This window comes from Ochotona curzoniae, unplaced genomic scaffold, assembly GCF_017591425.1.
Source record: "Ochotona curzoniae isolate NIBS_2020 unplaced genomic scaffold, NIBS_Ocur_1.0 contig_4895, whole genome shotgun sequence".
Classification (NCBI taxonomy): domain Eukaryota; kingdom Metazoa; phylum Chordata; class Mammalia; order Lagomorpha; family Ochotonidae; genus Ochotona; species Ochotona curzoniae.
Window position 1 is genome coordinate 136303 of NW_024466413.1, and position 16657 is coordinate 152959.

General features: G+C 58.2%; 1 protein-coding gene across 1 annotated transcript in view; it reads left to right on the forward strand.

The window, feature by feature from the left end:
• Positions 1-9847: 9847 nt before the first annotated feature.
• Positions 9848-16657, forward strand: part of TRAPPC9 (trafficking protein particle complex subunit 9) — a 338695-nt gene continuing 331885 nt past the window's right edge. The window contains exons 1-3 of the mRNA XM_040988506.1: positions 9848-9922; positions 12862-13542; positions 15286-15306. Coding sequence (XP_040844440.1) covers positions 12959-13542; positions 15286-15306 — 605 coding nt within the window. The 5' untranslated portion in view covers positions 9848-9922; positions 12862-12958. The remainder of the gene's footprint in view (positions 9923-12861; positions 13543-15285; positions 15307-16657) is intronic.

A 16657-nucleotide genomic window follows, 5' to 3' on the forward strand; every position in this document is an offset into this window, starting at 1 on the left:
CCACCTTCTCTGGACCCTCGGTGAAGGCAGGTCGGCAAAGAGCGGGAGTCCTCCCGCACCTGGGGGTGCAGGCCCAGCCCAGGAGGCCGTAGGGAGGAGAGCCATCTGAGGAGTGTGGCACCTGTTCCACAGACCTCCCTGAGCTTCCGAGCCCGTCCCCGTGTCCCCACGGGCATGCCTGAAGGTGAGAATTTTTTGTGCATATTGTGGGCAATGCTCTTTAGTATGCTCACTTTTGCTTTCATTTTATTTGAGAGAGAGACGGGTGCATCTGTTGGTTCACTCCTCAGATGCGTGCAGCAGCCGCAGCTGGGCTGGTTGTAGTCTAAAGGACTCAGGGGCCCAGTGCGATAGCCTAGTGGCTGAAGTCCTCACCTTGCAGAGCTGGGATCCCATGTGTGTACCCATCTGTGTCCCGGCTGCTCCACTTCCCATCCAGCTCCCTGCAGATGTGCCTGGGAGAAGCAGCTGAAGATGGCCCAAGCACTAGTCCCTGACGCCCACCTGGGTGGCCCAGATGGAGCTTCTGGCTGTTTCAAATAAATGAATTTAAAATAAATAGAAAGGAAACGCACTGGCTGGCACTTGGGCAATGTCCTCCCACATACCTCTGTGATTTGCTGTGGCATAGCTGGCTGTGCCCACATGAACGCCATCAGACACAGAATGGCGGGGACAGGACAGCAGAGTGACTCCAGCTTGGGGTCCCTCGCTCACCTGCTGCAGTGGTGCTGTGGTCACCTCTGGCCTAGCCAGGGCTGCAGAGCCCTGACATGGGCTCCCATCACCGGGTGTGGCCTGGCTTTCATGCCTGCCCCATCCTGCTCTGTGCCGTGGGGGGTCACAGCAGGGTACCTGTGTCCTGGGGCAGGGCAGGCCGTGGGAGCAGGCTTTTCCCGGCTCTGTCCTTCTCTACCTGTGAGTTTTCAGGGCCCAGCATGCTCTCCAGGAGGGGTCCATGAGGGCTGAGCCATCCCAGGAGGCCCTGGGTGCTCAGGGCCTCATTGCCAGGCCAGGGGCCCCATGACTCACTACTCTCCTTGCATACTGAAGGAATATGGACACATATTTGGGGATGGACACACAGTTTACTCCACTCTGGCAAGTCAGAGAAGGCTTTGCCCATGAGCAGGGGCTTCGCAAAGAATCCAGAGTGAGTAGAAATTTCCAGAAGGACATGGCAAGGAAGAGAAAAAAAGTCCAGGCCCGATGCAATAGCCTAGCAGCTAAAGTCCGGGATCCCATATGGGTGCTGGTTCTAATCCCGGCAGCCCTGCTTCCCATCCAGCTCCCTGCTTGTGGCCTGGGAAAGTAGTTGAGGACGGCCCAGAGCTTTGGGACCCTGCACCCACGTGGGAGACCCAGAAGAAACTTCTGGTTCCTGGCTTTGGATTGGCTCAGCTCCAGATGTTGCATCTGCTTGGAGAGTGAACCATCAGATGGAGGATCTTCCTCTCTGTCTCTCCTCTCTGTATATCTGACTTTACAATAAATAAACAAATAAATCTTTAAAAGAGAAAGTCCTGCAAATTGGCAGTCCCACTGAAGCAGGGCAGGGCCGGGGCGGGGCGCGACTCCTGGCAGGGGTGATGTGTGGGCCTCTTTCCTTTTCCTTTTGCTCTTCTCATTTAAGGTTTATTTGTTTTCATTGAAAAGGCAGATTTATAGAGAGGATTGATTACAGAGAACAAGATCTTCCATCCACTGTTTCACTCCCCAAGTGGCTGCAATGGCTGGAGCTGAGTCAATCCGAAGCCAGGAACCCAGAGCATCTTCCGCGTCCCCCACGTGGGTGCAGGGTCCCAAGACTTTGGGCCATCCTCAGGCCGTCCTGCTTTCCCAGGGCACAAGCAGGGAGCTGGATGGGAAGCAGGGCTGCCAGGAATAGAACCAGCCCCCACGTGGAATCCTGGTGCATTCAAGGCAAGGACTTTAGTGGGCCGGGCACAATAGCATAGTTCCTGGCTGCTGAGTTCGGATCGGCTCAGCTCGAGTGGTTGCCACCACTTGGAGAGTGACTTAGCAGACAGAAGATCTGTCTGTCCTTTTCTCTGTAAATCTGCTTTCAAATAAAAATGAATTAATCTTAAAAATAATAAAAATGCGTTTTTAGGGGCTGGCGCAATGGCTCATTACCTAATCCTTTCCCTACAGTGTCCCATATGGGAGCAAGTCCATGTCCCAGCTGCTCCACTTCCGTCCAGCTCCCTGTCTGTGACCTGGGAAAGCAGTAACGAGAGCCCAGAGCCTGGGACCCTACACCCATACAGGAGACCTGGAAGAAACTCCTGGCTCCTGGCTTCGGATTGGCTCAGCTCCAGCTGTTGTGGATATTTGGGGGCTGAACTAGCAGATGGAAGATCTTTTTGTCTGTGTCTCTCCCTCTCTTTCAAATGAAAATAGATAAATCTTGATTTAAAAAAAAAATTACAGCAAGAGAGAAAGACGGATCTTGTACCCGCTGGCTCAGTCCGCAGAGGCCAGGCCCTGCAGGAGCCAGGAACTTCTTCCGGGACTCCCGTGTTGGTGGCAGGGCCCCAGCCCCTGGCCGTCCTCTGCCGCTTCTTCCAGGTGTATTAGCAGGCAGCTGAGTGGGAAGCAGAGCAGCTGGGACACGAACTGGCGCACATATTGGAAGCTGCCATCATAGGCAGTGGTTTTATGTTCCAGAGCCAGCCCCAGGCAGCACTGTCAGAGGGCTTGGTTTTCTTGTTGAAAGCGAGGCTTTTAGCAGGACTGCGGAAATGGAAATAAAACTCCAGAGACTAGTGGAAGCCACATTTGCTGAAGCATCTTGATGGAACAAATGCTGTGAGCCCAGGATACAGCTGTGGATGAGGGCGGGGAGGGAGCTGGCGGGCACACCCAGGCCGTTCCTCTGTCCAGCCAGCCACTGACCAGGCAGTCCCATTAGGCGCATCTCGCTCGAGCTGGAACGCACAGTGCTTCCCTGTCTGGACTTTCCCCAGAATCTTCCGATGGCCACTTTGGGAACAGCCTCAAATACCAGGTGCAGCGCCCAGAAAGTGCCTGGGCAGCTGGCTCATGTCCCACCAACACTAACGAGGCCCCTGCGTGGCACAGGCAAGGAAAGCTGGGAGTCAACACGGATATATCACGCTGTGTCCTCAGGCGCCCCTCCACGTGCACAGAACTGTCTTAGTGATGTGACAAAGCTCAGAGTCACATGGTATAGTTGAAATGCCTATTTTAAAAAAAAATTTATTTGTAAAGCAGATTTAGGAAGGGCAGGAGAGCTGAGGTCCATCTACTGAGTCACCAAGCCCCCAACACCACAGTGGGCAGGGATGCTCTGAGGACAGGAGCTTTATCCGGGTCTCCCAGGAGGAGCAGAAGCCCCAGCACTTGGGCCGTCTCCTGCTGCTCTCCCAGGCCATTAGCAGGGAGCTGAGTGGGAAGTGAGTCATCCGGGACTCGAACCAGTGCTCCCATGGCATGCCAGCGCTGCAGACAGTAGCTCGGCCCACCACATCACAGGACTGGCCTCGAGACACAACATCGTGCTATCCCATAAGGTTTCAATTCTAGTCACTACGTGCCAGAGTGGGCCGCCTGCCCACGGCACGCTCCATCCCTGCCCACGACACGCACCGCCCCTGCCCACCCCTGCCCACGGCACGCTCCACCCCTGCCCACCCCTGCCCACGGCCTGGGCTTGCCGCGCCCCTGGACCCCAGGGCAGCCCCGGTGCTGGACGAGCCGCGGCGGCCCAGCCTCTCCTGGCATCTGGCGGCCGCGAGCGGCACTGCAGGCCGCCCCGCTCTGCTCCCCGTCTCCGTCCAGCGCTTTTTCATTCTGTTCCGTCCCTGGAACGCAGTCTTCCAGAACAGCACACACACTAGCAAATGGCCGTCGCGCGCTGTCAACACACGCCTTGCTCACTTGTAGCAGCCTCGGTCGGCTGACAGTTTCTAGGTGCGGGAGTGTGTTTTGGGCACTTTTTTTCTTTATGAATCGGAAAACTGGCCCGCACCAGTGCGGGGTGCTGTGGGGGAAGATGATGGGGAGCTAGGCTTGCGTGGGCATGCTACCGCGCGATGACGTCACAAGGGCAACCCGAAGCACCGTGACGTAGGCGGTCGGGGCCAGCGCCCTTCCGCCTGCGCCCCACGGAGCACGGGGCGCCCCACGGCCGGGTCACGCCCACGCAGCCGTGACGCACGCGGGACGCGAGCAGGGAGCGCGGTTTCCAGGGCAACGCGCACAGGGGGCCTCTGCTTCCGCTCGCGCTCGCTCTCTCGCGTCACTTCCGGCCGTTCCCCTCTGGCTTTCTGCCCGAGCGCGCTGGTTCCGGGCGGGGTGGGCAGCGGAGCGGCGGGGAAGGGCTGGCCCCGAGGAGGCCCGGCTGCGCGAGGGGGCTCCGCCCGGCGGCAGGTGGAGCTTGGCTTCCGCCGCTCCGGCCAATGGCTTTGAAATCCGCGGGAAAAGGGGGCCTCGGGCCGCGGCGTGCGCGCTCGCGCCGGGCGGGGCGGCCGCCGGTCCGGGACTTGCAGGCAGCCGGAGGGCGTGCGGAAGGCGAGGCCGGCGGGAGGCGGGCGTCGGGCGGGCTCGGCGGGCTTCGGAGCCCGTGGCCACCACCCCGGGCGGCGTGCAGCCGTCGGCCTCTCGGTCCGCGTGGGGCCTGCGAGTCCCGGTCTGCGAGCAGTGGCCCCGCTCCCTTCCCTCCTCCACGGGCCAGCCCGGGGCCCCCAGCTCGGACAGGCCTGGGGCGGCAGCGAGCTGGACCCCGAATGACACAAACCTGCGTTATTATGGGATCCTGGTGCAAGCAAAGCAAGGATCTAGCCTCTAGGCCATTGCACTGGGCCTTCCTTTTAGTTTTTTAAAAAATGAGCTGGGAGGTCCAGCGTGGTAGCCTAGTGGCTAAAGTCCTCGCCTTTCACGCGCCAGGATCCTGTATGGATGCCAGTTCTAATCCCAGCTACTACATTTCCCATCCAGCTCCATGCTTGTGGCCTGGGAAAGCAGTGGAGGATGGCCTAGGGTCTCAGGACCCTGCACCCACCTGCAAGAATCAGAAGAGGCTCCTGGCTCCTGGCCTTAGATCGGCTCAGCTCAGGCTATTGTAGTCACTTGGGTAGTGAGCTGGAGGGCGGAGGATCTTTCTCTCCTCTCTTTAAAGCCACTTTTCCATGAAAAATAAACATTAAACAATTTTAAATTAATTTATTTTTATTGGAAAGGCAGATCAAATTTACAGAGGGAAGTGGAGTTGAGAAAGATATTCAACCCAAAGGGGTTGAAATGACAGGAGCTGTGCCAGTTGAAAGCCAGGAGCCAGGAGCTTCTGTTGGATCTCCCACACGGGTGCAGGGTCCCAAGGCTGCGGGCCGTTCTTGACTGCTTTTCCAGGCCACAAGCAGGGAGTTGAATGGGAAGTGGAGCAGCCGAGACATGGTTGTACTCGTGTGTCAGAGGAAGAGGTTTAGTCTGTTACGTCACAGTGCCTGCCCTTCCTTGAAAAAACAAAAAGCTGTGTGCCCGGTGTGTTGTTGGCTCAGCGGCCAACACCTCTCCTTCCAAGCACCAGGATCCCATATTGGCAGTGGTCCTGGCTATCGCTCTTCCCACTGAGCGCCCTGCTTGTGGCCTGGGAGGGCGGCAGAGGCCCAAGGCTTTGGAACTCTGCATGCATGTAGAAGACCTGCTGGATGAAAGATCTTTCTGTATCGTCTCTGTATATCTGCCTTTACAATTAAAAAAAATCTTCATAATCAATAGGTTTTTTTTCATTGTTTTTTTTTTGGAATTTTTTTTTTTATTATTTTGACAATCTACATAGTTAATTAGGGTAAAAAGGTTCAAGGGCTACAGGAAAGTGGGTAAGACTAGTATTTTTTTCCATATTGTTTCCTTCATGTTTAAAGGGGGGTATTAAGGGAGAAGGCCCACCCAATTTCCCACCCTCCCCAGGTCCCACATGTAGGGCATGCTCTGAGGTTCTTGCTCAAGTGGTTTTGATGTTTCAACAGTTATAAATTGCTGCCAGTCTTGCCACTCCAAGCACTATGAGGTCTTTGAAGAATCCACTGATTGACATAGTCCATCATAGCTGAGATGGTTGATTGACCTGTTCTGGCTTCCTTCTTTTCTTGGTTAGGGCTCTGAGTCCAGTATTTTGATTGGGGAGATCCCTAAAGAAACTTTGTCTGAGGTGTTCTCGGACCAGATTCTTGTATGTGTTAGCAAGTACAGGGCCCGGCACAGTCCATTGAGGTTTTTTTTTTTTTTTTTTAAAAGATTTATTTACTTTTATTGGAAAGTCAGATATACAAAGAGGAGGAAAGAGAGGAAGATCTTCCATCCGATGGTTCACTCCCCAAGTGGCCACAACAGCCAGTGCTGCGCTGATCCAAAACCAGGAGCCTGGAGCTTCTTCCAGGTCTCTCCCATGTGGGTGCAGGGTCCCAAGGCTTTGGGCTGTCCTCGACTGCTTTCCCAGGCCACAAGCAGGGAGCTGGATGGGAAGCGGGGCCACCGGGTGCTGGGGTCCGTGCAGTAGGTATGGATGACACGAAGGTGTGAAGAGAACAGCTCCCTGCTTGGCAGGGCCTGGGGAGTTTCCAGCTGTTTGGCAGGGCCCGGCGATTTCTCTCTGACCACCTTGACGCAGTCTCATCCCCTGTTTGCATGGACACTCAAGTACCCCACTAAGAATTCTGTAATCTATTGAGGCATTGTTTGCCCCTGTGAGATGGCTTTGGCAACTACTGTGAGCTTAAGAGTTAATGTTATTGATGTCTTGGTGAGTGGGCCTTTAACTGCGCACAGGAGTACAATTAAACCCATGCTGTTTCTGGACACCTTATTGTGTGCCTACCCATTGCCCTGAAATCGGGCCCAGACATATAGCATGCCTCCTGGGAAACGGCTTAACAAGAATTTTACAAACTAATGGAAGTGATGGGAGTATGAGCTGAAACTGCTATGGCAAAAATATAGTTGCTGTGACCTTAAAGGTTACCCTGTCCTTGCAACTCTTTAGAGCATAGAAAATGTAGCTGCTTTAGCCGCTTTCATAATCTTTTAACTAGAGGAAATATAGGATGATTCTATTAACATCACAGAGATATACTTTTGATTATTGTCTGATTGCTTATGAGGCTGTAGAGCCTGCAGTTGTAGGGGGATTTAATGTTTGAAACTTTTTGTCTTAGATCCTTATATTTTTTTCTCTTTTGATGTATTTCTCCCATTATGTGATAGATAAAGTTGTGAAAATAAAATGTAGTAGGAATGTTTTACTGATTAGTAGGTAACCATCTGTGCCTTGGCCTTGGAGTTCTGGCTGTCACCTAGTGGCCACTTCTGAAGAATGAATAACGGCTTGCTTTAAAGAAACTGATTATAGTAACTTACAGAATTATCTTTAAGAGCACCTGGTTGACCATGAAGTAAAAATTAATTGAACATCTGTGCATGCTGTCTTAGTTCTAAAGTAAAAGATAAAAAATCAAACGTTTGTGCAGAAGTTTGTGATGTGTCTAAGAAAATAAAAAGGACAGCTTCTTCTTGAAAAACAAGCAAGCAGGCAGCAAACACGCAACAAGTGTCTGTGTCCATGTCTTTCTTTTTTAAAGATTTATTTTTATTATTTTTTTTATTGGAAAGGCAGATATACAGAGAGGACAGAGAGGAAGATCTTCCGTCCAATGATTCACTCCCCAAGTGAGCGCAACGGCCAATACTATGCTGAGCCAGAGCCAGGAGCCTCTTCCGGGTCTCCCACGCGGGTGCAGGGTCCCAAAGCTTTGGGCCGTCCTCGACTGCTTTCCCGGGCCACAAGCAGGGAGCTGGATGGGAAGCGGGGCTGCCGGGATAGAACTGGCGCCCATATGGGATCCCGGGCATGTTCAAGGCGAGGACCTTAACCACTGTGCCACCGCGCCGGGCCCCCGTGTCTTTATCGCCGACTCCACACACCCTTCCCGAGCTCCGAACTCAGCTGGAGCTGGACTCCGGCAACCGGGATTAGAACTGGCGCCCAAATGGGATCCAGGGCACATTCAAGGGGAGGACTTTAACTACTACGCTATTACGCCGGGCCCAAAAGTAAATAAATCTTAAAAAATTATTTATTCCCAAGACTGAATGACACACAGAGAGCTGCTGTGTGCTGGTCCACTCTCCACATGCTTGCAACAGCCTGCGCTGGGCTGAGCTGAAGCCCGGAATCCTGAACTCTGCAGGTGTTTCCCAGGCAGCTGGATCCCTGGGGGACAGGGGCCTGGGCGATGGCAGAGGAGGTTCAGGCCCAGGCCCGGGGTCCTGTCATCCCAGCCAGCAGCCCGAGTCTTTCCCGTAGTCTGCATACAGTCCCCAGTGGGCCTGGGGACTTGGTTTCTTTCTCTTCCTGCCAAGGGCCGTCTGGATATTTATAACACCATCTGCCGGCCAGCCAGTTATCAACTTAAAGACATCAGCCTGCTGTGAAGGATTAGTGCATTTTGGGTCCCACCCTTGCTTGCCTTTGGAGGGTCAGACAAAGCTGGCATCCCTAAGGGGTGCCACCGTCCTGAGTCGAAGGGTTTCCTCTGGAGTCCCCCACGTGGGTGCTGGGCCCAAGCACTCTTCACTCCACTGCGCTCCCAGGTGCGTTAGCACGGAGCTGGGCCAAGTGGAGCAGCCGGACTCAGATGGGTCCATGTGGGATGCCAGAGGTGAGCCCAGGCCCTGGGTTTGAATTCCTGCTTTCTGTACTTTGTTGGTGGAGTCTGGGGAAGACCAGGAGCTGAGCACACAGCCGGGGGCCTGGCCCAAGGCCTGCATCACTGCTGGCCCTTCTCCAGTGATTCCTGCTCCTGGGGGGGGGGGGCCCTGGGAGGGGCTCCCTGAGGAGGCCTTTTGCTTAGGACTCATTCCTGCTGCTCAGAAAACAATCCAATAAAAACTCAATTGTGTTTCCACCTGGCCCTGAGCAGGGATGAAGCATAGCATATTACTATTTTATGAAAAATATGAATAATAAAATAGGTCCTAAAACAGCAGCGAGCCGATAAAGGCTTGCTGGCTTAACACAAATAAAATGTCAGCCCAGATCGCGCGCGCGTGTGTGTGTGTGTGTGTGTGTGTGTGTGTGTGTTGCCTCTGGGTTGGCTGAAAAGACAGTCCTGTTCCCCATAACTTCTTTAAAACAAGTTTTAATTGAAAAATAAATACATGCATATGGTTAAAAAAAATCAGAATATTAGAAACACTCGGGGAATACAGCCTCCTTCTTGTGGCTTTCGGGCCTGCCTGCAGCTACCGTGGTGGACTAATGCTTGCTTACACCATCCTGTCCCTGGGCCAGGGCACCCCTAGTCCAGGCGGCTGCCTCTGCACCTGCTGGCCCACAGGAACCGGCCCTGACTTCTGGGCCGTCACTCCGGGCGGGGGAGGGCTTCACGGGCCAGGGATGCCAGCTGCAGCCCTGAGACCCACAGATGAGACACAACCTGAGAAAGGGGAACCGGCCGGGCCTGTGGTTTCCAGACGCCCAGCTTGAGTGGGAAGGGGCTGGGGCAGCATGACTGCTGTGGGGGTTCTGCAGGGGCTGGGCCAGGTCCAAGCTTAGGGGCCGGGCCGTCCAGCCAGGTCTCCCGGGGAGCGGCAGGGAACCTAGGCCCGGCCCCTTCGCCTGCTGCCTCCACTCCCAGCAGCGGCGCTGGCGGCTCCTGCTGGACCGGGGGTTCCGAGCCTCTCTCGCCCCGCCCCTCTCCGCCCCGGCGCGCTTCCGCCAGGTCGCCCCCAAATCCCGGCGCGGATCGCCGCCCGGGACCGGCCTCCGCGCACGCGCCGCCGCGCCGGCTGGGCCGCGGGTCGGAAGCGCCGGCGCCGAGCGGGCCGGCGGCTGTGGAGGCTGCTCCGAGCCGCTGCGCCAGGCCGCTGGCTCCCGCCGCGGGCCCGGGCCGCCGGCTGTGTAAGTGCCACGCGCTGGGGCTCCCGGCCTGGGGGTGGGTCCGGGCCGGGCTGCGGGAGGGCTGTGTGTCCGGCCCACACCTGTCCCGGGCCGAGGCTGCCCACACCTGGCCGGCTTGCGCTGGCCGGAGCCTCGCGCCGTCCCCGGCGTCCGGGGCCACGTCCGCCCCTGCCGCAGCCCGCCCCTGCCGGCTCCCGGGCACGGCCTGGGTTCTCTCCTCGGTTCGGGGCGTTTGGAGCCCAGCGCCGACGCCGCCCAGCTGCCCCGGAGCCCGGAGCGCGCGGGCCGGGCTGGGTCTCCAGGCGGGCCCCGGCCACGCCCCGCCGCTCCCTGGCCCAGGGTCCCGGCGGTGGCCGGGAGCAGAGTTTCCCGTGAAAATGCTGCAAACGAGGCTGGAAGTGAGCCCCCTCGCCCCTCGCCCCCTCGCCGTCGCAGGTTTAAACTCCTGACTGTCCTGTGCGATTTTCTCGTGGGTTTTTAGAAGCAGGTGTTTCTGGACTCCTCGCAGACCCGAGGGATCCGGATGTCAGGGAATGCGCCCTGGAAGGCTGACTTCTTTTTTACACTTTTGTGTACGTGAAAGGCAGGGAGCTCTCGCATCCTGCTGGTTCAGGACCCCACCGCTACCGCCATGCCCGCAAGCCGGGAACCGGGAGTCCCGTCCAGGTGGTCCACACGGATGGCAGCAAGCTGGGCTGGAACAAGTGGGTAGCAGGGTCCTCGCTAGGTACAGGGGATGTTTTACCACCGCGCCTGCCCTGAAGTGTCGCTGCAGGGAGGAACAGCTGTCAAGGAGTCTGGTGGAGTGACAGTTTTCTAGAGACCGTGCTTGCCAGGTGGTCACAGTGTCCAGGCCTGGTGGTCATCCTGGCCAGTGGGCTTCCTGTGCTTGATTTGCGCGCTCAGGCCGTTGCCCCCGCTGGAGCCATGCATTTGTGTCCCGCGGGTGGTGGCGTGCCCGCAGGCTCCACCTGGAAGTCTCGGGACGCTTCTGTTGCGGGGAGCTGCGCTGCGCTTTGCATCTCCATGCGGCCTGCTGCGTGTAGGCGCTGCTCGCGCTCCCTGGGAGTCCTGAATCAAGCTGCTGTGGATACTCTTGGGCAGGCTTTTTGGTGTGGGCACACGGTCCCGAGTGGGACCCAGGGCAGAACTGCTGGCTCTCAGAGCCAACTGAGGAGCTCTGAGGTTGCGGCCCCCCCAGGGCCCACGCCCCCCTCAGGGCCCACTCCCCCTCAGCGCCCACGCCCCCTCAGCGTCCACTCCCTCCCAGGGCCCACGCCCCCCTCAGGGCCCATGTCCCCCCTCAGGGCCCACGCCCCCCTCAGGGCCCATGTCCCCCCTCAGGGCCCACGCCCCCCTAGGGCCCACCCCCCCTCAGAGCCCACGCCCCCCCTCAGAGCCCACTCCCCCTCAGGGCCCACGCCCCCCCAGGGCCCATGCCCCCCACTCTCCTTGTGGTCCCCTGAGGCCATGGCTAGTGCTGCCCCTGCCGCATTGTGGACACACAGGATGTACTTAGCTGCTGCATTAAGCTCACTGGGAGATGAATAGCAGTAATCATGGGCGGAGCATTGTCCCAAGGCAGAGGCCAGGGCTGTGACCATGTCACCCTGGGGTTCTCAGTGACACAAAGCCTGACTGGACACACCTTGCTGTGGCTGCTCAACTGGCCTCCAGCAGGGTGTCAGTGAGAACCTGTGGACGGTCTGTCTCTGGAACTTGCCATGTGTTACTGTGGACAGTGGTTGACGGCAGGTAATGGCAGCGGTGGAAAGTGTCCCCAGTAGGTTCGGTGCAGATACTGAGGTGGGACACAGTGTGTGGGTTAAGCCTCCACCTGTGGGGCTGGCAGACCATAGGGGCACAGGTTTGAGGCCCAGCTGCTCCACTTCTGATCCAACTGCCTGCTAATGTGCCTGGGAAAGCAATTGAAGGTGGCGTAAGACTTTGGGCCCTTGCATCCATGTGGGAGACCCAGGAGAAGCTCCTGGCCTTGGACTGGCCCAGCTCCTGCCATTGCAGCCATTTGAGGACTGAACCTGCAGATAGAAGTGTCTTTGTAAATCTGCCTTTCAAATCAACGGAAGTTAATCCCTGAGCAGTGCTGCTGCGGTGCTGTCTGCCTGCCTGGTTGGTTTTTGAGTGTGGCCGCAGTCTGCTCACAGCTGAAGTCCACGCGCTGTCACGTGATCGCAGTGGCTCTGGTCCGTCTCGTGCCCGTGGGTGTTGGCGTTGGCTCCCTAGCTTGCTGCTGTGGGGTGGTTTCCAGCTCCTGCCGTCCGTGTGCCGGGCTCTCCCTAGGAGGACAAGGCCGCCAGACCTGGGGAGTGTGCGGGCTCATCTCCCAGCTGGACCTCTTCGCCTGCGCAGCCACCTGTGGCGGGCAGACAGGAGGGTCCGCTCTGAGCTGGTCCTGCAGACGCTTGCTCTCAGAGCGGACCCTCACGGTTAGCCATGATAGTGCCTGCCACCTCAGTGGCAAATAAACAAGATGCCCATGATGGGCCAGGGAAGGCAAGGGATTCTGACCACTCGAAACTTCACTCAGGTGGACTTGGCTGAATCCTGGGTGTGTTGACCATACGTCAGATGTGAAGTGGTTGCGCCCCAGTGCCTAGTGGCACAAAGTAGCCCACGATGCAATTGGGCAATCTCACAGGAAAACCAGAATTTTCCTTGGTGTTCCAAGAAGTTTTCAAGCCTGTCAATTCCGCGTAAGCTGCTTTTATATTTGAATCACAGTGGTTATGGGGCCAGCCCCCTCAGGCTGCCCTTGTGCTGGCTCTGAGCTGATGTCTGGTAGGTGTTGGGGCAGCCCAGTAGCAGCCTCCTATCCAGGGGGCAGGCCTAGCAGCAGCTGGGGGTGGGGTGGGGGAGCTGTGAAAGCTGGACGCCGCCTCCTAAGGGCCCTGGTTTCTCTGCCCACCTTGCCCTTGCAGGCCGTTGAGCTGGAATCTCCGCACCCCAGCGTGGACGCCTAGTGGCCCAAAGTGTGCCCCTTGAGGCTCGCCCCGCTCCTCTGGCAGGGCCTTCACCATGAGCATCCCTGACTACATGCAGTGTGCCGAGGACCACCAGACGCTGCTGGTGGTGGTGCAGCCCGTGGGCATCGTGTCAGAGGAGAACTTCTTCAGGATCTACCGCAGGATCTCGTCCGTGAGCCAGGTCAGCGTGCGGGACTCACAGCGTGTGCTCTACATCCGCTACCGCCACCACTACCCGCCAGAGAACAACGAATGGGGCGACTTCCAGACGCACCGCAAGGTCGTGGGCCTCATCACCGTCACCGACTGCCTGGCGGCCAAGGACTGGCCGCAGACCTTCGAGAAGTTCCACGTGCAGAAGGAGATGTATGGCGCCACGCTGTACGACTCGCGGCTGTTCGTCTTCGGGTTGCAGGGCGAGGTGGCGGAGCAGCCGCGCCCCGACGTGGCCTTCTACCCCAGCTACGAGGCGTGCGAGAGCGTGGAGAAGCGCACGGAGGACTTCATTGAGTCCCTCTTCATTGTCCTCGAGTCCAAGCGCCTGGACAGGGCCACCGACAAGTCTGGGGACAAGATCCCGCTTCTCTGTGTCCCGTTTGAGAAGAAGGACTTTGTGGGGCTCGACACTGATAGCAGGTAAGTGTTACCTCCTTCCCTTTTGCCCCCCTGGCTGCCCGTGGGGGCAGCTTCCTCATGTCGGAAGGGGCAGGCAGGTGGCAGCTGAGAGTAGAGGGGGTGTCTGCTGGCTCACAGCTGCCGTGGAAACGGGCGGCCCATAGTAGAGGGCATCTGTTGCCCCAAGGACTTCCTGGGTCTGCTCTGCTGTGACCGCCTGCTCGACAGGCAAGGGCCAGAGCTGAAGTCGGGAGCCAGAAGCCCCATCGAGTCTCCAGGATCCCAGTGACTGGGACCACCATCACGGTGTCCTCCAGGGTCAGTGTTAGCAGGCAGCTGGACTCAGGAGCCAGGGCTCGAACTCAGGCACCTGAGGTGGGAGGTGGGTGTCTCAGGTGGCTGCTTACCTGCAAAGACTGTGGCCTTGGCAATCTAGGAGCTAGACTGAGTTGAGATGTGTTTTTGGTCACACTCTGCTGTGTAACCTGATGGAGGAAAGAAGGGAGCCGGTCACACCCTGGCTGCACATGCACTCGTTAGCATTTTGTGTAAGTTAGGTTAACATCAACTTCAGCTGCCTGGCCGTGGTTTCCATGCGGCGGCTGGAGACGTGGCCTTGTGTACCTGACACGCCCCTGTTTCTGTTGGACGGCTGCCAGGCGCTGCTGTGTTATGTGGACCACGTGGACCACGCAGGGCGCTCTGCCCGCGTCAGCCTCACTGGCCAGCCAGACCAGGGTCAGCGTGTCAGACCACTGCCCACGATCGCCTAGGGACACCCCTGTGTCCTCAGACCTTCTTGGAAGCAAGTGATGGAACCATGAGTTTATTTTGGTGCAAGAACTTGTGGAATCTGTGAGCTTTTGTTGTGGTTGTCCACGTTTTTCCATGGATTTTCTGAAGTGGCCTCTTAGCCGCGTGTCTGTGTTCCGCACATGCCATGTTTGCAAGGAGCAGGACGAGGGCAGTGGCCCCCCACCCCGTTGTGCTGTGATGTCGCTCTGACGGCCTCCTGCTTCACTGCTGCCCGTGGTGGCTGCCGTGAACACTTGGTCCCCTATTGCCAGTGCAGCTGTGTTGCTGGCTCAGTGGCCTCAGGCACGGTGCCCCCACTCCCCCGTCCATTCTGAGTAACAGGCAGGTGAGGGTGCGTTGGCATCACACCCACCCCGTCTGAGTGTTGGTGTCGGCTTAAGGCTGGGGAAAGGCACAGTGCCCCTCAGGCCTGGAGTCCACCTGATCACTCCGTGTGGCCCAGCCTCAGGTGGGTCTGAAAGCTCCGCAGGTGCTGAGCCTCTATTCAGGCTGCAGAGCCCAGGACATCCGCTGTAACTTCCATGGGGCCGGGGGAGCAGGGGCCACCCCCTCCTACGAAGGAGCTGTGGGCCGGCCTGCAGGGGCTGGGGAGCAGCCTGGCCCTGCTTCTCAGGGCTGTGTGGGCTGGGGAGCTGAGACAGTGCCAGGCAGGTGCTCTGGGGGGCTTGCAGGTGCCAGGCTGTTCTGTGGCACTTCGAGCTGCTCTCCCTTCTTAACCCTGTGATGCCCCCTGCCTGGCCGCCCTTGGGACCTGAGTGACGCAATGACTGCTGAGAGATGTTTAGCAGCCCCCGCCCCCCCGCGTTTGAGCCTGTAGCCAGTTCGTCTGCCTGTTGTGCGCCTGCGAAAGTCACTTTTGTCCTGGTGTGTTTCTAATCTCCGATTGTTCCTCTTTCTTTTCTTTTTCATTTTGTTTGGTTTCTTCTTCTCCCGTTACTGCCCTGTGAGTGTATTGTTGGGTCTGACAAGGTAGGCTGGGAACGGATTGCCCTGAACTTAGCTAGACTGCCCGGTGCTGCCTCCTCGTAGTCCTTGCTTCAGAACACACTGACTGCTCCCAGAGCCGGGCGCCACCTGGTGCCACCTCTGCTTTCTGTGCTCCTAACCCGTTGGGTGTTTGGTCCTGGTAACTGACCTGCTGAGGGGTGGGGGTGGGCCCTGGCGACCTCGAGCCTTCACTGGAGGCTCCCTGCTCCCGCTGGCAGAGCCTGCAGCTGCAGCCCCGCTCGCTGCTTGAGCCGGCGCTTCTGAGCGTCCCTCATGGGCATGCCAGTCTTGGCTGTGCATGACCATGCTGTGTGCCTGGCCCGGGTGTGTGCCGGGGGTGGGGGCAGCACTGCCTGTCCTCCCTGTCGCTGTCACCGTGAGCATGCACCTGCTCTTCCTCCTTGGTCTTGGTGTGCGTGGAGAGGCTGTGCCAGAGTCCACCGCAGCCTTTTGCCCGCCCCGCGATGGCCAGGGCCATTTGCTGAGGGCGCCGAGGATGGCCTTCCCCTGCGAGGTGATTCTGCTTGGCTCTCCTGGATCCGGGGCCTCTGCCGCGAGCCGCTGGCGTCCTCACTGTCCCGGCCAGCTGGCACTGGGGGCTGGCCAGGTGCGCTAGGTGCCTGAGAGCCGTGCCGCCTTGGGTAAGGTTGGTGTCCCTCATGAGTACGACGACCCTCTGAGAACCGCAGGATGGTCTTCCAGTGACCTCATGGGGTCCCCCAGCCCCGAGTCTTCATCCCACAAGTGAGAGCTTTGTGCCATTGGCGTCAGCCTGTTCCTCGGTTCACTGGGGCTCAGCCGAGGGAGGCAGGACCTTCTGAGAGATCGCACGTTCGGGGAGAGTGGGCAGACAGAAGGGTTCGTTTCCTCAAGCTGTGAAAACGGGTGGGGACCCTGTTGCTGGGGTCCCAGGGTGGGGGGTGCAGCCTGGCTGGGCTTTCCTTCTCAGCTCCTTGCCCCTTCAGGCTGTGCTAGGAGTCCTCCTGGATGGCACGCTATGTCCTCCTCCCGTCCTGGCTGTCCTTGGGGACCCAAGTGTGAGTCACATGTCTTTTCAGGTGACTTGGGTGGGAGAGGCCGACAGTGCTGTGCCCCCACGGGAGCCTCAGCTCGTGCCCGCTGGCTGCAGTGCTGGGTCCGTGGGAGCCTCAGCCTGTGCCCGCTGGGTGCCCATTGGTTGCAGTGGGGACCCAGGTGAGAGCTGTTCTAGAGACGGATTGCTGGGATGCACTAGCGAGTGTAAGGGGAAATGAGCCCTGAGCTCAGGGTTCCAGCCTGAACTGGGGATCTGTGGTGGGGAAGCTGGCGGCTTGTTAGAGGGACTACGGCTGGG